Below are 23,496 nucleotides of genomic sequence, written 5' to 3'. Positions count from 1 at the left end.
ACATTTGACAACAAATGGCACTGGAGCACTTGCAGATTGTATTGTAATTGAAAAAATTGGTCATGGGCACCCCAGAGCTTCTTGGGCCCTTCAGGCTAAAGTAAATAAGCTATACGCGCGGTCTCAGTCTCGAACAAGAGAACTAAGTTTATTGTTCCTTTACCTATACGCGCAGTCTGTAAATACAGTTAGAACTCGCATACAAGGAATGAAGTAAAAGAAAAAGGATATCACCTCAGTCTCGAACAAGAGAACTGAGGGGGTGTGAAAAATTTCCGCACACAGTGTGTTTTATACACCTAGCGCTAATATCGCTTATAGCGACTGCCTGCTATAACCGGCAATGAAGAGCACATCAAAACAAAAAAGTATATACGATATCCTCAATTAATATCGCGTCAATAAAGAAAATATCAGTACGCATGGACATTGATATTCCAATACAGGCTCCCCTGCAAAACTAGTTATATTTTTTCTCAGTGCTCTAGTGTACCAGTGCAGGCACTCAAATGCTCAAATACTATCTAAGAAGGTAGGTTGGATGGCACACCCCACATACCATTTTATATTGACTGAGTCACGAGTACTAGGTGTCGCAATGTTGTAATTGGCGGATTCAAAAAAATATCATCATTTTCATATTTCTGTAAATTCGTCAAACACGAGATTTTTTACCGGATGTACTGGGGGCCAAAGTTACCATCAAGCCCCCGCTCCCACGTCCCCACCGCCGATCTCGGAATGGGTCTCCTCACTATCATTCGGAAGAACCAACGGAAGGCGAAAGAAATGAGGATACTCTTCCTGCAAGTGAAATCTATATACCCTTGAAACCCTAACCTCGTCACACTTATTAAGAGCCTCACGCATTTCACAGAGGGCTGGACAACGCTGGGAAAACAACCATCCTGAAGCGTCTGAACGGTGACGACATTGGCTCTGTCAGTCCGACTCTTGGCTTCGAGATCAAAACCTTCATCCACGGCAAGTGCGCAATCGAGCGATCCGCCCCATTCTGAGCCTATTTAGCTGATACGGGATGTTTTCCAACGAACCAGATATACCTTGAACATCTGTCGGTAGTCTCGGGATAATTCATTTTTAATACTCTACGATGGACTGATAGATAGGCGTTTCTAAGGGGATGTGGGTGGCCAACGAACGCTTCGTCCATATTGGAGGAATTACTTTGAACAGACCGATGCTCTTGTATGGGTTGTCGACTCGTCGGATCGACTGCGAATGCAGGATTGCAAGGAGGAATTGCATTCCTTGCTTCAAGAGGATGTGCGTAGTCGCCTGAAGACCTGTCTCGCCGACTTATTGACTTGTCACGGCTAGAGACTCGCAGGCGCAAGTCTTATAGTTCTCGCAAACAAGCAGGATCTGAACGGTGCTATGACCGATGCAGAAATTAAAGAGGTGATCACATTCCTGCCTTCATTGAGATTCCGCTTATGGGGCGACTTGTGCATCCAGGCCCTCGACCTTCGGTCTATCAGGACGCATAATTGGAAGATCATGCCATGCAGTGCCATTACAGGTCAAAACGTAGCTGAGGCAGTGGGATGGGTAGTTAATGACGTTGCGGGAAGAATATACTACAATCTGGGTGACTAAATATACATGAATGAAAGTCCGTTCCGCTATGTATATAACACGAGAATGTTGATTAATGCTTGTGGTAATGGTGGTAATAGGTGATTTCATGCAAAGCAGTGAGAAGATCTAAAAAAGGAGTTGAAAGAGGCGGACGGATTTCATGCCTGGCTTTGACTGCTATCCAGAATGTACTTTTCCATACTCTCTTGATAGGATTCGGAGAAGAGGAACCGCTTAACATCGGGAGGCATGTTCTCATCGGAATCACGTCTAAAACTTCGCTGTGGATTTCTTGGTGAAAGCGGGCTGGATTGAAGGAAGTCGAGTTGAACGTCTTCAGCAGTGGGTTTGGTGTGTGACTTGGTCGGGGATGGTGTCATCGGCGCGCAAGCATTCTCGTCCAGAGGTTGGTTCTTTGAGAGCAGTGAGGCTAGTGAGAAGTAGCTTTCCCCCTCGGAAGGCAAAGGCGTGGCCCTCAGACGGTATTCCCGCCATCGCCTATCATCTTTGTACTGCGGAACCCTTTGGGTCGGGAAAGGGGGATCGAGACGGAGCTGGGATAGTAGTTTGCTGCCATAATCATCACCCATGGTATCTTGCGTCTCCGATCCTTGTGTATCAGTATTCTGTGTCTGGGACCCTTCATCTGAGCGCGGTTGGTCAACATGAAATAAAGCCGTCGACGAGCGCTCCATAGGCGAATTATCGAGGGTTGAAAGCCTTCCTGGGGAAATCAGTTGCCCCTTGGTGACAATGATACTCGAAGCAGGATCTGCTGTACCAGGCACAACAAACTTGCGCGGGGTAGCGAGGGTACTTTTCAGAGAGCCGCCTTTCCTTTCGAATGGTTTATCTGACGCATGAATGGATGAAGAGGCCCAAATATGCCGCTCAGGGGTCTGAGAAGACGGCACCACAGAATCGCGAGAGGCTTCCCCCCGGGGCACCTTCGAAGGTGTTTTGGGTCCGTTCGATAAGCTCCAAACTCCACGATAGTCCGATGGTTGGGCCTCAACAATTATGTAAGAGCGTTGTGTTTGGGAAGAAGGCACAACATCAGATTCATCGTCCATTGGGGATGTCACTCGGCTGCTTGGAATATTTCGATTCTCGTCACAGGCATGAAACAGTGAAATTGATCCTGCGCGTGTTGGGCTCGTATCCCAGTCGTTTCGTGGCCCCCTTGACCTTTCTTTCCCCTTAACAGTAGTATCCAGGTGCGGTGTCGTGTCTGCAAGGGTAGGGCTAGAACTTATCACAACAGTTGAGCTGCGGATGGTCGAAGGGGGGGCAGCTAAAAACGGATGGAATGAAATGAAATGAACAACAGGAAGCTAACAAATACATACGCGTGCGAACGACAGTTTTCGATGCTGGGGTTTCTGGGAGACGCTTCCGACGCTTAGGAAGAGGCACAATTTCCGAATCACTGCTTATGTCGACAAGTGGAGGTGTCTCTCGGCTTTTCGGAGTGCTCCTTACAGCGAGAGAAGGGGCCAATGCCCTTGAGCTCGGCTTTCTTGTCTTCGGAGTGACCGAGGAACCGGCCGGAGAATCAAAGGGTTGCGATTTGAGTGCTGCAGTAACACTTCGTGTATGCTTGCGCGAGCTGGGTGGGGGCTTCGGCGGCTTCGGAAGGAATACATCCGTAAGCCGAGTCTGATACTGAGTGGGGGGGCCGTCAGGCCCATCTCCCCTAGCGCCGGTCCTCGAATAACGACCGCGCTTGGGAGGCATCAGTGAACCTACAAAACCCCCCTGAGATGAGCGCAAAAGGAAATATACACGTGATCATGGCCGAACAAAAAAATGATGGGAATTGATTTAGAAACCAGCCAACGACCATTGCCTACATGTGACGTTATTATGTAATAAATATTCATTGCGTGCGGTCTCATCGTCCCCTCCCTGTTATTCCCCAACCCAACCCAATTACCAAACTAAAATTATTAATTACCATTACAGCGCTTGTGTATTGTAGAACGTGCTCGGAATAGGGTTTGTTTAGTGCAATTAGTGTAGCATTGCTTATCGGTGTTATATATACATTGAAGTCATCCTCGTGCAATAACTGTGGCAAAAAAAATTCCACCAAGAATGAATCGAACCTGCACAAGCAGGGGAGGGGGGACAGGCTCATAAACAGCGCTATAATCCACTAGACCAAGTAGACCTCACATGGATCCGGTCCTAAAAGTAATATATAAAGTGTTAATTTCAGCCACGGATCCGGGGTTGATCACGAAGTCAAAAGCCGCCCAATGTACATTTTTCATGATATTGATCACCCCTTGGAATTGAAGTTTTTCATCTTGAGGGAGAAAAAAAAGAAACACCATGCAGGACTCGAACCAAGACCCATCCAGACACAGGATTAAAAAGAACCCGGCACCAGCCGCTAAGCCAAACCACCACCACTAGGGACTTTGACCAAACCATATATATGTACAGTTAAACTGGCCTCGCAATTCCCTTGCCCCCCTTCATCCACTATTTTTTTTTACTGCATGCAACTTTCTGTTCCCTTCCGTTAAATGCCCCACAGTTATGAAGGCGCCCGGGCCCCTGCCCGTGCATCTTCACGCTTGCATCCTATTCATTTCCTTCATTGTAATTGGCGGATTCCAAAAAAATATCGTCATTTTCATATTTGTGTAAATTCATCAAACACGTGATTTTTTGCACTCATCTCAGAGGGGTCATCAGTGAACCTACAAAACCCCTCTGAGATGAGCGCAAAAAATCACGTGTTTGATGAATTTACACAAATATGAAAATGACGATATTTTTTTGGAATCCGCCAATTACAATGAAGGAAATGAATAGGATGCAAGCGTGAAGATGCACGGGCAGGGGCCCGGGCGCCTTCATAACTGTGGGGCATTTAACGGAAGGGAACAGAAAGTTGCATGCAGTAAAAAAAAATAGTGGATGAAGGGGGGCAAGGGAATTGCGAGGCCAGTTTAACTGTACATATATATGGTTTGGTCAAAGTCCCTAGTGGTGGTGGTTTGGCTTAGCGGCTGGTGCCGGGTTCTTTTTAATCCTGTGTCTGGATGGGTCTTGGTTCGAGTCCTGCATGGTGTTTCTTTTTTTTCTCCCTCAAGATGAAAAACTTCAATTCCAAGGGGTGATCAATATCATGAAAAATGTACATTGGGCGGCTTTTGACTTCGTGATCAACCCCGGATCCGTGGCTGAAATTAACACTTTATATATTACTTTTAGGACCGGATCCATGTGAGGTCTACTTGGTCTAGTGGATTATAGCGCTGTTTATGAGCCTGTCCCCCCTCCCCTGCTTGTGCAGGTTCGATTCATTCTTGGTGGAATTTTTTTTGCCACAGTTATTGCACGAGGATGACTTCAATGTATATATAACACCGATAAGCAATGCTACACTAATTGCACTAAACAAACCCTATTCCGAGCACGTTCTACAATACACAAGCGCTGTAATGGTAATTAATAATTTTAGTTTGGTAATTGGGTTGGGTTGGGGAATAACAGGGAGGGGACGATGAGACCGCACGCAATGAATATTTATTACATAATAACGTCACATGTAGGCAATGGTCGTTGGCTGGTTTCTAAATCAATTCCCATCATTTTTTTGTTCGGCCATGATCACGTGTATATTTCCTTTTGCGCTCATCTCAGGGGGGTTTTGTAGGTTTTCTCAGCAGCATGCAGGCTGCTGCTTATTCAAATACCGGAAGCAAAATGTCGCGTCACGCTCACGCGTGTGGTCGCCAATGGATGCCTCTCTAAAGCGACCTCTCTCTCCCAGTACAGTCACAGAAGATAGACCGAGTAAAATGCCAGCCATCGATGCTTTGGTAGCTGAAGGGTCAAATACGGTCGCGCCAACAACAAGATCAAACCTCCTAGTCAAACGGCATTCCGAAAAAGCAAAACTTCCAACGCGAGGTTCTGCCTTGGCTGCGGGCTACGATCTTTACAGGTGTGGTATTATCGTCCGTAGCCGGCTTTCTTGGTCACAAATATGTTAGTTTGACGCGTCAAGCGCGGAGACCAGGACGATTCCTGCAGGGGGAAAAGCACTTATCGACACTCAGGTATCCATTGCCGTCCCTATAGGCACATATGGTCGCGTGGCACCTCGTAGTGGGTTAGGTGAGCTCGATCTTAAGGATGTCTATATGCTGTTAGACATCAAAGTCGCAATTTCTACAGCATCAAAGTTCATGATCGCTACGGGCGCGGGCGTCATCGATGCCGATTATCGAGGAATCGTCTTTGTCTTGCTATTTAACCATTCTGACAAGGAATTTCTTGGTTGGTCATCTCCAATAATCCAATGGATTTTCATTTTTTTCACATTTTTTTCCCCCTTCAACAGTCTCGGAAGGTGATCGAATCGCGCAACTGATTATTGAGAAGATCGAAACGCCTGAGCCCATTGAAGTTCAGGTTTGTATTATCCTCCTTTTTTTTCCGTTCCTGTTGCCCCGCTCACCCTGTCCCTGTGCTGTGTAGGATCTTGAGGAAACTCTCCGAGGAACTGGGGGGTTCGGCTCTACCGGAGGACATGGTGGCCTCTAACGCTAAAGGCCTGGATCTACCGCCTTGTTGTTCTCTGTCCCTGCTCGTGTATATCGTGTCAATCTAACCATCGAAATTAACACAGTCCTAACGTAATGACTGGAGAAAGTGGCCACTGAGCTGAAACTTCCCAGCCGGCCGGCATGGCGGCGCATCTGATACCTACTACAGTGCTACCAGACCACAATTACTCACACTCTTCTTTCTTTTCATCTTGGCACTACATAGCGCAACCGCCACGCGAGCGAGTCGCATTATGCGGCACACTGGCCGGTAGCGACAACTCACCTGATAGTCGGCGGCACACAGTTTCGTCTACCTTTCGCTATGGAGGGCCTTAGTACCCATGGACGCACTCTAATGCCCAATTATTGAACCACTGGCCCCGGGGTTCGCGTGTCGCACTTCCGCAGTGACCAGCCTCTTTTAGGGGGAGTGCTTCGTATGACTGCATTGTTACGATGTATGTCCATCACTCCTGATCCACGATGCCTCACCTTTCCTGAATCCTCTCTGTTACCCCAACGCCCGCGGCCCTTCACCACGCTTCCTAACTACGCGCCACATCGTACGTTCCAGGGTGATTCCATTACAACAGACTCATCTAGGGGCAGAGAGTTGGAGCGGCTTGATTCCCGCGTCACTTCGTCTGGATATGGTTTGCCCGCAATAATAGTTTAGTTTCGCTTGAGGGCCGGCTTCCCGTCTGGAAGAGACGGAACCTATCTTCCCGCAGAGACACCAAGCGAGGTCCCGAGTCCATTCGTGAACCGACATAGTTGTCGCAACGGCTAGGGCCGGTAATTGGTTCAGCTTCATACCTAATATGTTCCACAACTCCAGTACTGATAACTACTTGTACTTGATCACATCGCGTTGAATTGAAGCGGGTGCCACATCCCTTAGCCACAAAAGACTCATTTCGAACTCATGACCAAAAAGGTTTTGCATCCGCAAGCCAAACTTGTGATCAACCACTGGCATCATTTATAAGAGCATGGATTGGTCTGAGTATTCTAGAGTTCACCGGGAATGTGAGCCAAAGACTGCAGACGGATCAGCTGGCATGAGAACACAGTGGGTACCGAATTCGTTGTTCACTTTCATTCCAGCTGGGCGTGCTGAGGGTTTTGAAACGTGGTGTGGGTGTTTAGCTGGATGGTAGCGATTTGTCGTTGGGTTCGTTCTGCATAATGCCGGGAGTTAAGCTGAGTTCGGGCTATGCCGCGCTCCTACTAAGCGATGTGGCCTTAGCTCAGCAACAGCCCGTCTGGCCTTATCAAGGGATGATATGACTCATGTCTTCCACCATCCGAGAGCATCCTGAATATTCCCCCCTACTCTACTACCTGGTCACTTCGCGGAGTCTGGGCAAAGGTGAAGGGGCTTTTCCTAAGCCAGGCTTGGACCTCATCTTCTCTCCGAGAGCTGGGTGAAAACCGGCCGTGGACAGAAAATAACATGTTTTATGAGACTAGGAGCCCCAAAAATCTCTGGAGGAGGTCCGAACGTGAAATTGTGGAATCGTCAACGGATAACCTGCAGTGCCCCAGGCGAGTGTATGACGACGTGATGCTCAAGGATGCTGATCTATCGCTTCATAGGTGTCCCTCGGTGGTGGAACAATTGTGTTGATCCCAACAAGCACACAGGATGCTCCTTGAGTGCTTTGGTCGAACAGCTGCTCACTTCTTAAAATGGCTGGTGTCCACTGGTTTCGGCATCGGATGTAGGGGCTCTCGCGATGGCTTGCAATGACTTCGTTATTTGGCCCCACAGCCACTCGATGTAGTTCAGGATCAAAAGGACGCCCCCAGGAATTGCGCTGTCCCCTGGGTATCTGATCTGCGGGAAAAAATGGATGCGAGGAGAGCATTTGCATATGGTAGCTTGGTCTGCTTTACCTCGTTTCAACTTTGTGTTTCTAGTGGGTGGATTCTAGCGTTAAGATGAAGGGTGAGAGCTGAACACTCTTCGAGGAGTACGGGGTCCGGTTCTACTGGTGCCAGAGGCGCGGATCAATCACCTGGACGATTTCTGTCAATGCTATATCATGTGAATCTAACTAAAGTGACTCGTAATTACTTGTTGTAAGAATTACAGGCCCCTGAGGGTTCTTTCACCACGTTCGACGTTCTCAATGAGAGCCTGGAAGTTGCATGCGTGCATTTGGAGGATATTCAGCATCATTATACATAAGGATCCTCGCATCTAAGCACTCGGCGGATTCAAAGCTGAGTCGAGGGCCGGAAACACCGGCGGAAACTATTGACCAAACGGCTGTGATGGAAGAGGTGCTATATAGGATGTCCCGGAAAACCCCATACTGGTGCTTCATCAAAACAAGCAACTAGGATAGGGGTAGTAGCATCAGTGGACGCGCTCGGCACCGCCAATTTCCACTTTCTGTACCGGGGTAGCCACGCTGCTACTAGCAGAGGAGCTTGGCCAGCCTTCCCTAGGGCTGAAGATCCACCTTCATGAGTTCTGTGGGTAGCTCGCCAAGAAATAGCCGTTAGTTCTGACAGTTTGGCTGATTCGAACGGGTTCTGAATTAACCAGACTCTACATACCTCTTTCAAACCATCTGAAGCGTGCTGCGATGAAACCAGTTCTCGGCTTCGATTGCTCACACCAAAGAGAAATATTTCAAGCCTTCACTGATCGATCGGACAACTATCGCATTTTACGACGAAAATTCTCCATACATTCTAATCCGCATTCAGCAAATTCACTGGCTGACATGCTCAGAGAAGATTCAAGATCCTGGTTCCTCATTACCCTGTCTCCATCCTCGCCTGAGGCGACGAACTGGTACCTGTTGACCAAGTACATTTGTCCGACTTACACTACGCCATATCACTTATCTGGTTATGTATCTGGTGAAGGAAGATCGGTGAGCTGTGACACAGTGTGCTATGGAATTTTCTCTGACCTTGGGAGGAAGGTGGGACAAGTGTATTGAAATCCCGTTTTTTCCGGAATGAAGTTCCGCCCGGAGTCTCGAGCGTGAGTGCAGACTAATGTGAAGCAAAAGAGAGAATCAGGTCGTCAATTTGTCAGGGATTGTATTGACAACGGTCAAGAGTAGTTGGAATACACACTTTGCTAAAAGAGACGCTGTGTAGACACCTCCGAGTGGCTAAGAAGCACAACGCACTGTGAAGTCCAGCATCTGTGTCAAAATGCAGACGTAACCTACCAAAACGAACATCATGTGTACGAAGTGGAAGCCGTAGAGTGCGAACTGCTCAGCGGGAGGTTGTCAAGGCTACTTGGTGCATCAGGAAAGCTGGAAACAGCCATACAGCGAACATGACGGCCAGTGCCAGAACACTGGGTTACGGAAACAGAACATGGTTAACTTGTGAAGCTATTTCCAAACAAGTTTGGCGAATCATACCTAGTCAACAGACCGGTGTTGATTGCATATACTATTAATTGCCGTAACACTGTATCCGTCCTTCAAGGGCAGGGGGAGGAATTTATTTAGGCATTTATTCCTCGATAGGCAAATTTTCCTACTGTCGAAACCCTGTGCGACGCCTGTGGAGGAAATATGACATGGCTAAGGCTATCATGAGGTCCGCCACCGCCTGCGAAATGATAGAGCGTTTACGTAAGTAATCAATGCTCTTGATTCGATACATAGAAAGGACATACCTCCAATGTTAGCCAAGATATCATGAGGTGGCGTGTGGGTCGGACGAAGCTTTCAATACCGTGGGTGATATTTCTGTTAATGAGGATGATGAAAATACGTTGCTGCTTGAGGAGGTTCAACTTGCGCTTTGACCCAGATCGCTGTGGGGGGCGATGCGAGCAGAATGTCAGATGTCGTTTGACTCTACAATTTGTGCAGCCTCTTACTAAATCCAGTTCCTAGGTTAAGTTATGCGTAAGATATACCAGAACGTAGTCACCAGGGTTCACTCACCAACTTGTGCCGGGATCAAGAGGGCCTGCCGATGGGATCAAAGGTCTACAAATATTCATAGGATGAACAGGTGACTGCGTACGAGTAGCGCTGGTAGCCAGATTGATCCACTAACTACTGGTCACAATCCATAGCGACGTTAGGGATTCATAGATGAAAAGGGGGACTATTTGGAGTAACTTGCATCGATATAGACGAAAGACGAAGTAAGTTTGGACGATGGTAGAACAAATAACCTAGTGGGAATTATGGTGAGTGCACAACCATGCAGGGCAGGCTCCATCTAGAGTGGAATTGTGGTCTTACCATAGATATCTGATAAACAGTATCATACCTGTTGTAGGAGAAATGTTATGCTAGTGTTATCGTGGGTTCGTAAGAAAGCATACCATACTGTAGTTGAAGACTGAACACCGAAGTGGTGAATGAATGTCATGCGAACCGAAACTGTTGATGTTATCCTGTAGAAATTACGAAGTGACAGTTCCTGAAACGAGTATTTTCTATGGCTGCTAACCCACACTTGAAACGTCTGAACGAGCCTGGAAATGAAATGTGAAGTCAACCAGCCATACATCTTGTATTGCGTGAGTTACTTGATCAACCAGCGCTCACCACAAAAACCCGACCGCAAATTTCAAAGAGATATGGTCCGTAGGAAACCTACGGTAATAGAGGAAAGCCTGAACAGTGATTACACCGAAGAGTCTATTGCAGGGGAAAGAATATTGGTTGATGCGAGCAAGCACATGATGGAAGAGCGAAAATATTCCATTAGTGTCGGAGAGGACGGTTGTCAATGTGATCCGCAACGCACATAGTTTGGAGCACAAGCCCAGATAGGAAACCCCCAAAGAGATTTTCGCGAGAGGACATACCCATCTCTAAGGATGAGACGATCTAAGATGTAGGGGATGGAGATGCTCAACCCAGAGACTTGTTACGTGCTATATACACTCCCATGGGTCTTGATTTGGGGCAAGAGGAAGAAATGAATGGAGCTCCCGATTTTGTAAGTTACCCCATATGGTGCGGTGCTCTTCGGCAGCCATACCTAGCACTGGATGCAGACCATTCCTTGGGCAGGTACAACTAGCTGCGGGGAGAGCGATCAATTCCGCAGGCGAGAATTCTGCGGAATAAATTAAAAAACTCCAACAGCACAAGGTCCGTTACAATCGATAGGTCTTTGTCTAGCCAGACCGAATTCAATTACCATGGATGAGGGCCCTGCTTGACTTTGAGAAGTAGCGGGTTAAGAGTTTTTATTCGCAAGAGCCAGTGCAGAGCCAACCGGGGAACGATATTTGCAGCCAATTCCCAGCTAATGGTAGAAGAATTATTGACCACGAACTTTTGGTATTATTTGAAGGTTGAATCGATCGAAGCAGACAATGATTAGGGAGATCCTAAATGTTATGCAGCGGAGCTCCCAATGTTGATGGGATCATTGGGGCCTTCCTAATCATGGGCGTAGCATAGGCTGGTCACCTGCAGCTGCTTAGTAGCATAGGAGCGGGTGCCCACCCAGGACTCGGGTTGATTGAAAAGCCAGGCAGGATCCCAGCCTCTACTAAAGTAGAAGGAAAAGCCTAGAGATGTATGATTGCCCTCTATCTACGCTACGATAGCCTACATTTACTCTGACCACTGATGCATATCCCCGTCCATGTTGTCACCCGTCACAATAAGAGAAGCTAGATGATAATGATCTTTCGTTACCTAGCGGCCTCGTGGCTACGTGGCAGTGGGGCTATCATACAAGGGTCTCGCACAGCCATTGGGCTGAAAGGTTCTCTAGAGCCTTTCTCACGGTCCTTCCGAGTTCGCTGCGATGCGCTGCTGAGACACTACATAAATCATAAATCGGATCCATATATGCTGACATCTGACAAGTACACCTTCGCCTGGATGCATTCCGACCGCTGCTGCGCTCAATGCTTAGAGCACTATGGCGCCAACAATGGGACGCCGGGCTTCCGTAGCGTATCATAACTTCCATACTACTCGGAGAGGGGAAATATTTGTCCGGATCTAAACGGCATCAAATTGGAGGAGGGCTATACGGATAGTTTTTCCGATGATGGTGACATAGGGAGTGCTTCTAAGAAGCTGAATGTAGAGGTACCTTGCTCCCGCAATTTAAGTTTGATGCTGTGCCACTGTCTTCCCAGTCTTCCCGCACAACAGGTCAATTGCAGGGGCATATCAACATCAAATATGTGCGCACTCCATAGATCTTTCGACAAATGATCCTTTTTGTTGCCTGCTTGGCGCCTTGTGAGCCATATTACATCATGTGCGACAGGGTAAGGGTATCACGGTGCTACTCGCCATGCTGCCAGTGAGCTTAGAAGCCAGAAGACGTCGTCATTTATTGCGGAGGGGCTCTAGGAACCGTTGCAGCACGAATTCCTTGCTCGGCTTTGTGTGTCGGGTGTGTGGCTCGGCCCGCTAGCACTCGGGGCGGTAGCAGGGAATGAGTGCAGACTATGCTGACCACACAAACACCATGTGCAGGCCTAGGTAGCAGAGTTAAGAAAAATGATTTCTGCCTCCGGTACTTGCATGATGCACGATACTGGCAAGTGTCATGTAAGTGTCGACATGTGCTTCACTGGCGGCTCAACGGCCCGGGTGCTCACCGCAGGGTCGAAGCAGCGATCTCCCATTGACCGTTGCATCTATGAAGAGATCTGGAACACGGGCCAATTTGGGGATTTGAATGCGTAACATTACTGAGGCCACCATTGATGTAAAATGTGCAGGCACCTGGTCTTTATTATTCAGAGACCGCTGCGGTCTGTTTTGAAACAGGCGGAGGGAGCCAATTATGATGATTGGTCCTGTGCGTGATCGAACATGCATTTCCAACCCCAGCCTCCATATAGCCCATGATCAGTCTGCCCTATTCATTTGTGCATTCTTGTCTGCCATGGGCCAAGTAGCTACCCCAACACGCACCGGCCAGGTTTCCGGCCTCGTTCACGCACTAGGTCTTGAACTAAAATATCAGACCCTTCGTCGAATCTCGTCGACACGAAGGAGCTCTCGCTTTTATGGTGCTCTGATCCCTTGGTCTCTTCTGTGCACTACATAAAGCCACGTTTATTTCAAACCCCTGTCTTATCTTTCCTACTTTGTATTTGGCACTTCAGCAAAACGACCAACTCAAAAGCTTGTTTGGCATCTCATGGCAACGTCAATCGAAATACGACCACCTGCAAACGTCCAAGGTACATCATCTGTTGCGTGGAACCTTGCCTTCCCATCTAGCTCATGCTTGTTCGAGTTCTATCTTTCCATGATTTATTTTTTCAATAATGTTACTGACGGGGATTCAGTGTATTGCCGCAAATCCTCAAGAGGACGAGAACCGGATTCGGGTCACTCATTGCCTTACCTCTATGGCAAGGACACGAGCCTGCTAACGGGGTGTGGTCCGTGCATTCGTTCGATCGACACCCTAAACGGTGGCACTTATCTGGTTGCGTATCTGGTGAAAGACGTTGGGTCAGCTTATGACGGGACGAGCAATGAGCGCATTTCTCGACCTTGGGAGGAAGGCGGGACAAGTGTATTGAAATCCCGTTTTCTCCGGAATGAAGTTGTCCACGGAGTGTTGAGCGCGAATGCAGACTGACGTGGGGAAGTAAATCGTCAATTTTGTTAAGATAACGACAATGTTTCCCCCCGGTGGAACACATACTTTGCCAAAAGGGACGCTGTATAGACACCTGCGAGTGGCTAAGAAGTATAATTTGTTGGAATTAAGAGGTTCGGTGTCTATACTGAAGCGTAGATATAACTTACCACGATGAAGGTCAAGTGGATGAAGTGGAAGCCGTAGAAGACAAACTGCCCAAATATAGGCTGTCAGGGCTACGAGGTACATCGGAATACTGGAAACAGCCGTACAGCAAACATGACGGCCAGTGCCAAAATACTAGGTTTTGGAAACAGAGAACGGTCGATTTTTGGAGCTGTGTCAAGTTTGCCAAATCATACCTGGTCAGCAGGCCAGTGTTGATGGCATATACTGTCAATGTTCGTAACACGGTATCCGTCCTGAGGGAAGTACGCCATTAGGTATTTTTTTCAATGACACAGAGATAGACACCTTGCTCACTGTCGAAATCCTGTGCGGCGCTTCTGGAGGAAATATGACATAGAGAAGGCAATCACGAGATCTGCCACCGCCTGCGGATTTGATAGTGTTCAACATAACCGAAGTTCTTTGTTCAATGCATCGAACGGATGTACCTCCAGCGTTAGCCAAGGTATCTCGGTGTAGCGTATAGGTCGGATGAAGCTTTCGAGACCGTGGCTGATATTTCTATTAATGAGGACGATGAGACCACGTCACTATTTGAATAGCTCCACCTTACGCTTTAATCCAAATCGCTGCGTATAGTGCGAACAGAATACAGAAAACCTCAGAAGGCATTGATTCTACAATTTGTGCGGTCCTTACCAAGTCCGGTCCCTAAGATACGCATCAGGCCCTCCAAAATATGTTCACTCAGGTTCACCCACCAACTTGCCCCAGCGTCAAGAGGGCCTATCAATGAGAATTCCGAGGATCTACAGATATTCATAGGGTAAAGAGGTGACTACGTACTACCAGCATTGGTAGCCAGATTGATCCACCAACTAGGCACAATTAGGGCAACATTAATACAGATGAAAGGGGAGAGACTGTGAGTTCTTACATCGATAGAGACGAAGGACGAAGTAAAGTTGGACGATGGTGGAACAAATGACCTAGTAAGAATCTCGGTGGGTGAGCGACCACACAACGCAGACTCGGTCCAGTGCCGAGCGGAATCATGGTCTTACCGTAGAAATCTGGTAAAAGGTATCATACCTATTGCAGGAGCAATGTCATGCGAGTTCTATGAGTCCGCGGGAGAGCAAACCATATAGTAGATGAGGGCAAAGTATCGAAATTGTGAATGAATGCTCTGTACAACGAAGCTGTGGCAGCTGTCCTGGAGAAAAGGCGATCCTTTGAGTGACGTATATCTGATTAGGCTCATGACTCACACTTGAAACATCTGGACGAGCCTCCAAATGAAATTAGACGTCAACTAACCATACGCTACGCATCGCGTAAGTCGCTCGATCAGCCAGAGCTTACCATAAAAATCCGACGGTAGATTTCAAACAGATATGGTCCTTAGGGAACCTATGGTAATAGAGGAAGACCTGAACGGTGATTACACCGAGGAGTCTAAGGCAGAGAAAGAACATGAAGTGATCAGGACGAGCGCATGAAGAGCGGAGAAGTAGATGGAGAGTCGATAACGCACATGGTTTCAAGCACAAGCCCACAGAGGTAACCTCCTTGGAGATTTTCGCGAAAGGACATACCCATCTCTGGCGATGCTGCCTGAGAGATAGAAGCAAACTATGCCAGCTTCGAAGACCTGCTACCCATAGATACTCTCATGCTTTTTAACTGGGCATCGATTCCAACTGCCAATTTTGTGGGCTGATTATCATCGCGCGGCACTGTTCGGAGATGGTGCCCAACGCCGGGTGCAGATCAACTCATCACATCCTCAAGCTAAGTGCAACGAGAATCTCCACGGCATATCGATCCCGCTGGTGCTCGGTGTGTTCCATGAAGAATGCTTTACCTGCAACCGAAATTCCTAATTCGGAAGCTCACCGATCATTTCCCGGACAAACTGAGGGATGCCAAAAGCACAGGACCCACCACGGCTGGCAGCCCTGGAGGGCCAGGCCGAGACCGGTCCGGAAGGGCGTGGATTGATTGAGATGTAGTAATGTAGGAACTTCTTCAATGGCAAGGAAACGATATTTCCCCGCTGATGACAAGGACGCAACGCCCAATGATTACGAACCTATCGTATTATTTAGATATTAGAACAGTCGTAGTAGACAGAAAGAGTCTGAATGTTATGTAGCCGGGCTATACGAAGTCGAGAGCATCATTGGAGCCTCATGAGCGCAACATAGATGATGGGACGCCCGGGATTCGGGCGTGAGGATTTGGGAGAAGGGGAGTATCGCCTGATGTGTGATTGCGTGGCTGCAACATCACGCTACGGATGATCTACAGTTATTGTACTTTCAAATCAGCAAACCTCCAGCCCTCGAGGTTTGCTGATGTCCATTTGTTCACCGAGTTCGTTTCCATTCCAGATCCAGACATGTAAGCGCCCGAAGGCATTCCAGATTTTCTCATTCACTCGTTCCCTGACTTCCCATACGTACCTCTTGCAGACAAGAATCGCGCTACCCGCATTTCATTGCAGTATACCTGCTTCCTTTTCCATGAGGTCAGCAAAAATCCTTGGCGAAGAGCACGTCTGGATGCCCCGTTATGCAAAGAAACTTCAAGTAAGTCTGACTCTACGGGTTCACCGCAGCGACAACTCGGGTCTTCATCTAGGGACCCTTTTCTGTCTCCGAGTTTGGGCAAGATCGTAGCATGTTGGCGGTGTTATGTAAAAGCTGGGTACAACGCAATCGCTGCCATACCGCGCGCAAGACACGTGTGCCGGTGTCAGACAAACGCACCCCCCGCCTGAACATCTTCCAACCTCTGCCACACTCGTCCCGAACCTCCTATGGGGCTAAAAATCCATCGTCATCGACGGGTTCTGCATATGATTGGCTCGCCTTGAAATAGTCGTAGTTTTAAGTTCGGACAGTTTGGCCGCATTGGAAGCAGGAATCGACGGAACCACCCATTTCCGTTCCAAGTCTAACAAGGGTGTCCTGCCAATGATTCACACGAGTTCTGAATATTCGAACTCTATATATCGCTTTCAAATGCGCTAATCACGCCGCACCGATGACGATTTCGGTAGCTTATGCCAAAGAGAAATAGCCTTTCAATGATCGGTTGGACTACCTGTCGCATTTAGCAACGAAATCCCCCATATATTCGATCCTAATCCGATCACTAAACTCACTGAGACATGTTCAAATGAGGAAATTAGGACCCAAATTATTTATTGCTTTGCCTCTATCTTTGTTTGACGTGACGGACTCGCACTGCTGATCGTTTGGTCTATCCATCCGAATAACACCCTTACACGGATTGAGAGATAGCACTTGTCTGGTTGCGTACCTAATGAAAGATGATAGGTCAGCTGTAACATGTGGTGTGTTATGGATGAATTTCTCTGACCCCGGGAGAAAGGCGGTTTACATTTTCTCCGGGCTGAAGTTCCCCCCAGAGTCTCGAGCGTGAATGTAGACTAACGTGGAGTGGAAGAGAGGAGCAGATCATCAGTTTGCTAGGAGTTTTGAATTGGCAACGGTCTTGCCCATTGCTCCGTGGCGGAATACGCACTTTGCCAAAAGGGACGCTGTATAGACACCTCCGAGCGGCTAAGAAAACACACTGTGGAATTCTGCACCTGTGCCGAAGTGCGGATATAACTTACCAAGATGAACATCAAGTGGACGAAGTGGAAGCCGTAGAATGCAAACTGCCCAGAGAAAGCTGTTAGAGTTGCTTGGCACGTCAGAAGCGGGGGAAATAGCCACACAGCAAACATGACGACCAATGCCAGAGCACTGGGTTATAGGAAGGCTGGAATTTGAAGCTATTTTCCTAACAAGTTTGTTAAGTCGTACCTAGTCAGCAGGCCAGTGTTGATTGAATATACAGTTAACTTTCGTAACATCGTATCAGTCCTTCAAGGAGGGAGGGAAGCATCCATTCAGGCATTTCTTCCTTGACCCAGAGATAGGCAAATTACTTACTGTCGGAACCCAGTGCGACGCCTGTTGAGGAAAAATGACATGACAAACGCGATCATGAGGTCCGCCACTGCCTAAAATTCGACAGAATGTTTGCACAACCAAATCCCTTTAGTCAATGCACAGAGGACGTGCCTCCAGTGTTAGCCAACTTATCATGAGGTGGCGTGCGGGCCGAACAAATGTCTCAATACCGTGGGTGATATTTCTGTCAATGAGGGTGATGAGAATACGTTATTACCTGAGAAACCTCCACTTACGCTTTGAGCCAGATCGCTGCATATGATACAAGCGGGATCTCAAAAGCCGTTTTATTCTATAATTTGTGCAGCCTCCTACCAAATCCAGTTCCTAGGTTAAGGCATGTATTAGACACTCCAAACATGACCGCTCAGGCTCACTCACCAACCTGCGCCGGGATCAAGATGGCCTGTCGGTGAAGATTCCAAAAGGTCTACAAATCTTCATGGGACGAACAGGTGACTACGTACAAGTAGCACTGGCAGCCAGATGGATCCACTAACTAGGCACAACTCAGAGCGACATCAGGGATCCACAGAGGAAAGAGAGGGCCCTTGAAGCAGCTTACATCGATATAGGCGAAGGACGAAATAAAGTTGGACGATGGTGGAACAAATAACCTGGTCGGGGTTCTGGTGGGTGCGTAACCACACGAGACAGACTCGATCCAGGTTTGGGTGGAATTATGATCTTACCGTAGAAATCTGATACACGGTATCATACCTTTGTGGTAGAGATGTCATACCAGTGCTGTGGTGAGTTTATGGGAGAGCATACCATGCCGTGGTTGACATTTGAACCTTGAAGAGTGCCTCGTAAACCCCAATTGTCGATGCTATCCTGGAGAGGCGATGAGGCGACCGTCCTTGAACCAAGTATCTGATGAAGCTTCTGACTCACACTTGAAATACCTGAACAAGCCTCCAAATGAAATGTGGAGTCAACCAACGATATACCATGCAATACGTAACCCACTTAGTCAGCCAGCACTCACCATAAAAATCCGACTGCAAATTTCGAAAAGATATGGTCCTGGGGGAACCTATGGTAATACAGGAAAGCCTGACAGTGATTATGCCGAAGAGTCTACCGCAGGGAAGGGTGGACATTTTCTGTTATTCTTGGAGAGGGGGGGCGTTAATGCCATCTGTAACGCACATGGTTTGGAGCACGAGCCCATAAAGGAAACCCCCAAAGACATTTTCGCGAGTAGACATCCCCATCTCTGGGGCTACTACTTGATGAGATGATCTGAGAGATGGGGATGGAAAGCTCAACCCACGCAAACTGCGAAGACTTGCGACGCGCTATATACATCCTCAGGTCTCCTAATTGATCCTCATGTCTCCTAGTTGATCCCCACGTCTCCTAATTGGAGGGGAAGAGGGTGGGAGGAAGAACGCTTTGTGGAGAATTTCTGAGTTGCACCGGAAGTTTGTGGGTGGGAATTTCATCGCTCATCTGTTGGATAAATTGAAGGACTCTATCACAGCATAACGTCCGCTACAATTGATATTTCCTTGTCTGGGCTGAAGGTAACTTCTCAGGGTGAGGGCCCTGGAAGTAGCGGGGGAAGAAATTTCATTTGCCGAAGCCAATGCAGAGCCTGCCGTGAAACGATATTTGCAGCCAATTCCCAGCCGATGGAAAGGTCATGCATAATGGCCGTTGGCTGCATGTCATACCATTTGGAGGCTGAGTCGATTGAAGCCAGGCTAGTCACCTAGATCTCACCCCCCCTAAGTAGCCGTGTGAGAGCGTGGTACTTTTGGGTGCCTAACAGGTCTCTAGACCATAAAACGTTTTAGACAAGTTTTAGAAGGGAACCAGAAGCGTCCAAAATGTCCAAAAAAAGTTTCAGAAACGTTTTAAAAACGTCAACTGAATTGGTCCATATTCCGCTATCTGAATGTCAATAGTAACATCCCGGAAACGTTTTGAAAACGTTAACTGAATTGTCAACATTGGACCATCGTGTACAGCTTACTGTACTGGCACGACCAACTACCGGTCACGCATCACGCTGACCAGCCGGTCCGGCCGGGGTTGGAGGTTTGTCACGCATCACGCAAGGCAGCCGGTTTGGTGTCTGGTGTCACGCAGGTTCACGGGCGCCGAGGTGGCTGTGTAAAACCAATTCAAATTATCCTTTTTGGGAACGTATTGACACTCAAAAACAAGACCCCCACTCCCTACCAATCTCCTGCAGCCACGCCCCCTACCTGCTGCTGCTGCACCCATCCCCCTGCGCCCCACCCCGCAGCAGGAGCAGGGCCACAACCCATGGATCTCGACCACTTGAGGATCGACCAGAGGCAAAACAGGCTGTGTTACAACTGTGACACACCAGGGCACATCGCGCAGGATTGCCTGCAACCAAAAACCCACCGAGCCAGACGGATGCACCCCGAAGACCTCAGAGCACTCATGGAGGGGCTGAGGAGACAGCTGGTGGCATCAGCAAAAAATTGTTATGCTCCTGAGTGCTCCGGAGTATGGGGAGCACTGGGAGAATCAGGAGGAGATTGGCCGGTCCAGGAACAGCTCATTTCCTCTGGAGTTGGTCAGGTACTTCAGGGCACTCCCAGGAGGGCATGGAGCATTGCTTTGTGCACAAACATATCCAGTAAATACAATTTAATGCTTCAAAATGTATAGGGGTGAGAAGCTTCTGGGAGCTCCTGGAGCATTTGAAAATGAAAAGGAAAAAAAAGAGGAAGACTCCCCATGAATACCTCCTACCACAAGACTAACACAACAAGACACTACTTAACATTTAGATCAAACACTATACTATACATCAAGGACACTGAGACTCACCTATACACAGTCAAAATTTATGGCCTGATATATGATTAATCTGGCAACTTAATCACTTTCGGACTTGCAGAATATGGAGGAGGGGGAAATGGGGGAGAATGAGGGGGGAAATGAGGGGGGAAATGAGGAGGAGAATGAGGGGGAGAATGAGGGGGGAATATAGAGGGAAATGAGGGGAATTTGAAAAATAGGGACTTCTAAAAAGTTGAAAAAATAATTAGGGAAAAAATCAAAAAAAAAATTCAGGAACTGTAGTGCCTTTGAAGTGCTTTCAGGATATATAATTATTTGCAAAATTGAGGAAGAAATGATGGAGAAAAATGGAAAATACTTTCGGAGACCCGAGAAATAATGAGAACTGAATTGATGGGAAAGTCTGAAAATTGAATGGGAAAGTGAGGGGAAGCCTTGTAGCATTGTTATTTTCTGCTGTTCTAATTTTTCCTGATTCTTCTTGGTCTCACTCCCAGCTGCTCCTGGATACTCCTGGAAGCTCCTGGAAGCTCCTGGGAGGGTCCAGGAGCAGCTAATGGAAAATACTTTTGGGGACCCAAGAAATAATGAGAACTGAATTGATGGGAAAGTCTGAAAATTGAATAGGAAAGTGAGGGGAAGCCTTGTAGCATTGTTATTTTCTGCTGTTGTGATTTTTCCTGATTGTTCTTGGTCTCACTCCCAGCTGCTCCTGGACCCTCCCAGGAGCTTTCAGGAGCTTCCAGGAGTATTGAGGAGCAGCTGGGAATGAGACCAAGAAGAATCGGGAAAAATCACAACAGCAGAAAATAACAATGCTACAAGGCTTCCCCTCACTTTCCTATTCAATTTTCAGACTTTCCCATCAATTCAGTTCTCATTACTTCTTGGGTCTCCGAAAGTATTTTCCATTTTTCTCCATCATTTCTTCCTCAATTTCGCAAATAATTATATGTCCTGAAAGCACTTTAAAGGCACTATAGTTCCTGAATTTTTTTCGATTTTTTTCCCTAAATTTTTTTTTTCAACTTTTTAGAGACCAAAATTTTCCTCCCACTGCTCCTGGCACATTGCATACTCCTCACCACTCCCAGCCGCTCCTGAACCCCCTCCCAGGAGAACACTATTGGCTCCAGGAGTGCCCAATCTGCTGTTTTGTCTCCCACATGCTCCAGCCACTCCTGATGCTCCAGAGCATAACGGACTTTTGCTGATGGTGGACAAACCAGAGACAGAGGGAGAAAGGCAGGAGGCGGAGGCCCAAGAGGATTTTCAGGATGGCAACTGGTGAGGGACGTGCCCCAGCTGCCTGCAGGCGATAGTACTAGCTCATGTAGATACCATGAGGTGCCTAACCCAGCGCCGATATCTAAATTCCACCGAGTCATCGCCAAGAAGAAGAGGAAAAACGTGTCCTCAACCAGCAAGGGCAGAGAAGCCCCAGAAACGGTGTCGGAGGTAGCGGTCCCACCACCCGCCATCTATGTGTTGTCCAAACAGCCTCCCAGATCCCTCAACCTCGCCATGAAGCTGACCACCTTAATGTCCCTCACCAGCGTCTCCGTGTCGGCGCTCCTAGATTCCGGAGCTACAGGGAACTTCATGAGCCCTGAGTTTGTCAGAAAACATGGGCTTGAGATGACCCCACTTCCCCAGCCCATCCCTGTCTGCAACATCAATGGAACCCCGAATGAGAACGGAGCCATAACCAAGGAGCTAGAGGCCCTCTTGACATTCGGGCAACACATGGAGCGGGCCCACTTTGCCATCACAAACCTTGGGAGGCAGTCCCTCATTATAGGACACTCGTGGCTGCTACACCACAACCCGGAAGTGGACTGGACATGACAGAAAGTCACCATGTCCTGCTGCCCAACATCCTGCCAGTCGATACGAGCGTGAGCTGACTCAGACCCTGCAATAGAGCCCAGGGATGGGATCTACACCACTATCATCTCTCCGGGGTGGGGACATGAGCTAAGAGCGACTACGACCCCATCGCAGCAGATGGCCCAGGAGGCCTGCAAGCTGGAGGCAGAACCCGCACAGTTTGAGGCACTGGTGCCAGAGCAGTACCAGGGCTTCCGAGATGTATTCTCGAAGGAGGCTTTTGACCAGCTACCTCCGCAGAAGCCCTGGGACCACGTGATAGACCTGGCACCAGAGGCCAAACTCCTGAGAGGGAGGACCTTCCCCCTGTCAAGGCCAGAACAGAAGGAACTAGATGAGTTCCTCTGTGAAAACCTGTGGAACAGGCACATATGGCCATCCAAGTCCCCGATGGGGGCACCAGTCTTCTTTGTCAAGAAGAAGGACAAGTCGTTATGCCTGGTCCAGGACTATCGCAAGCTCAATGAGATCACGGTGAAGAACTCATATCCCCTCCCCCTCATCTCGGATGTCCTCACATGCCTCCAAAATGCCAAGTACTTCTCAGTGCTAGACCTCCACTGGGGGTTCAATAACGTCCGCATCAAGGACAGCGATGAATGGAAAGCAGCATTCTCGACCAACTGGGGGCTGTTTGAGCCTACCGTCATGTTCTTTGGCCTATGCAACTCCCCAGCAACGTTCCAGACCATGATGAACGACATACTCCAAGACTTCATCGACCAGGAGGTTGTCATCTGTTACATGGATGACATCCTGATCTTCACCGCTACCCTGGAAGAACACCAGAAGGTCGTCCACGAGGTTTTGGAAACACTGTGAAGAGGGAAGCTCTTCTTGAAGCTGGAGAAGTGCAAGTTTGAGCGGACCTGAATCGAATACCTTGGCCTCATCATCGCTGAGGGCAGTGTCGCAATGGATCCCATGAAGATCCACGGAGTCCT

General features: G+C 48.2%; 7 protein-coding genes across 7 annotated transcripts; 2 read left to right on the top strand and 5 right to left on the bottom strand.

Moving 5' to 3' along the window:
• The first annotated feature begins 720 nt into the window (after positions 1-720).
• EI90DRAFT_3048874 (GTP-binding protein) lies at positions 721-1,693 on the top strand. The gene is made up of 6 exons (XM_039059647.1): positions 721-806; positions 878-988; positions 1,059-1,075; positions 1,142-1,287; positions 1,342-1,422; positions 1,480-1,693. The coding sequence occupies exons 1-6, from the start codon at positions 742-744 to the stop codon at positions 1,618-1,620; spliced, it is 561 nt and encodes a 186-aa protein (XP_038918345.1). The 5' UTR covers positions 721-741; the 3' UTR covers positions 1,621-1,693.
• Positions 1,520-3,370, bottom strand: EI90DRAFT_3048871 (uncharacterized protein). Its single transcript, XM_039059646.1, has 2 exons — positions 2,952-3,370; positions 1,520-2,896 (listed from the first exon to the last, which is right to left on the bottom strand). The coding sequence occupies exons 1-2, from the start codon at positions 3,337-3,339 to the stop codon at positions 1,761-1,763; spliced, it is 1,524 nt and encodes a 507-aa protein (XP_038918344.1). The 5' UTR covers positions 3,340-3,370; the 3' UTR covers positions 1,520-1,760.
• A 2,050-nt stretch (positions 3,371-5,420) lies between these two features.
• Positions 5,421-6,168, top strand: EI90DRAFT_2914352 (dUTPase-like protein; the record flags this gene model as incomplete). Its single annotated transcript, XM_039054520.1, has 5 exons — positions 5,421-5,566; positions 5,630-5,739; positions 5,800-5,901; positions 5,966-6,036; positions 6,103-6,168. The coding sequence occupies 5 exons, from the start codon at positions 5,421-5,423 to the stop codon at positions 6,166-6,168; spliced, it is 495 nt and encodes a 164-aa protein (XP_038918343.1).
• A 2,698-nt stretch (positions 6,169-8,866) lies between these two features.
• Positions 8,867-9,972, bottom strand: EI90DRAFT_3048861 (uncharacterized protein). Its single transcript, XM_039059645.1, has 7 exons — positions 9,832-9,972; positions 9,694-9,764; positions 9,572-9,631; positions 9,477-9,504; positions 9,381-9,415; positions 9,104-9,188; positions 8,867-9,047 (listed from the first exon to the last, which is right to left on the bottom strand). The coding sequence occupies exons 1-7, from the start codon at positions 9,853-9,855 to the stop codon at positions 9,018-9,020; spliced, it is 333 nt and encodes a 110-aa protein (XP_038918342.1). The 5' UTR covers positions 9,856-9,972; the 3' UTR covers positions 8,867-9,017.
• Positions 9,973-13,571: 3,599 nt separating this feature from the next.
• On the bottom strand, positions 13,572-15,476 carry EI90DRAFT_3120783 (uncharacterized protein; the record flags this gene model as incomplete). The annotated part of the gene is made up of 18 exons (XM_039063334.1): positions 13,572-13,601; positions 13,660-13,744; positions 13,815-13,852; positions 13,919-13,963; positions 14,024-14,051; positions 14,114-14,173; positions 14,235-14,305; positions 14,369-14,441; positions 14,494-14,509; positions 14,580-14,591; positions 14,642-14,666; positions 14,727-14,758; positions 14,818-14,869; positions 14,945-14,972; positions 15,025-15,096; positions 15,152-15,172; positions 15,246-15,338; positions 15,418-15,476. The coding sequence occupies 18 exons, from the start codon at positions 15,474-15,476 to the stop codon at positions 13,572-13,574; spliced, it is 840 nt and encodes a 279-aa protein (XP_038918341.1).
• Positions 15,477-16,965: 1,489 nt separating this feature from the next.
• Positions 16,966-18,025, bottom strand: EI90DRAFT_374816 (uncharacterized protein). The gene is made up of 7 exons (XM_039067531.1): positions 17,852-18,025; positions 17,723-17,782; positions 17,635-17,662; positions 17,530-17,574; positions 17,436-17,473; positions 17,271-17,340; positions 16,966-17,210 (listed from the first exon to the last, which is right to left on the bottom strand). The coding sequence occupies exons 1-7, from the start codon at positions 17,905-17,907 to the stop codon at positions 17,172-17,174; spliced, it is 336 nt and encodes a 111-aa protein (XP_038918340.1). The 5' UTR covers positions 17,908-18,025; the 3' UTR covers positions 16,966-17,171.
• EI90DRAFT_374744 (uncharacterized protein) lies at positions 17,747-19,318 on the bottom strand. Its single transcript, XM_039067530.1, has 14 exons — positions 19,152-19,318; positions 19,028-19,100; positions 18,864-18,955; positions 18,770-18,790; positions 18,647-18,709; positions 18,565-18,592; positions 18,438-18,489; positions 18,340-18,371; positions 18,254-18,278; positions 18,188-18,199; positions 18,109-18,124; positions 18,029-18,056; positions 17,852-17,918; positions 17,747-17,782 (listed from the first exon to the last, which is right to left on the bottom strand). The coding sequence occupies exons 1-13, from the start codon at positions 19,184-19,186 to the stop codon at positions 17,904-17,906; spliced, it is 492 nt and encodes a 163-aa protein (XP_038918339.1). The 5' UTR covers positions 19,187-19,318; the 3' UTR covers positions 17,747-17,782; positions 17,852-17,903.
• Between the last annotated feature and the right edge of the window lie 4,178 nt (positions 19,319-23,496).

This window comes from Cantharellus anzutake (assembly GCF_015039405.1).
Source record: "Cantharellus anzutake strain C23 chromosome Unknown EI90scaffold_14, whole genome shotgun sequence".
Taxonomy (NCBI): domain Eukaryota; kingdom Fungi; phylum Basidiomycota; class Agaricomycetes; order Cantharellales; family Hydnaceae; genus Cantharellus; species Cantharellus anzutake.
Note: the sequence above shows the minus strand (reverse complement) of the source record. Positions and strands in the feature narration are given on the sequence as shown.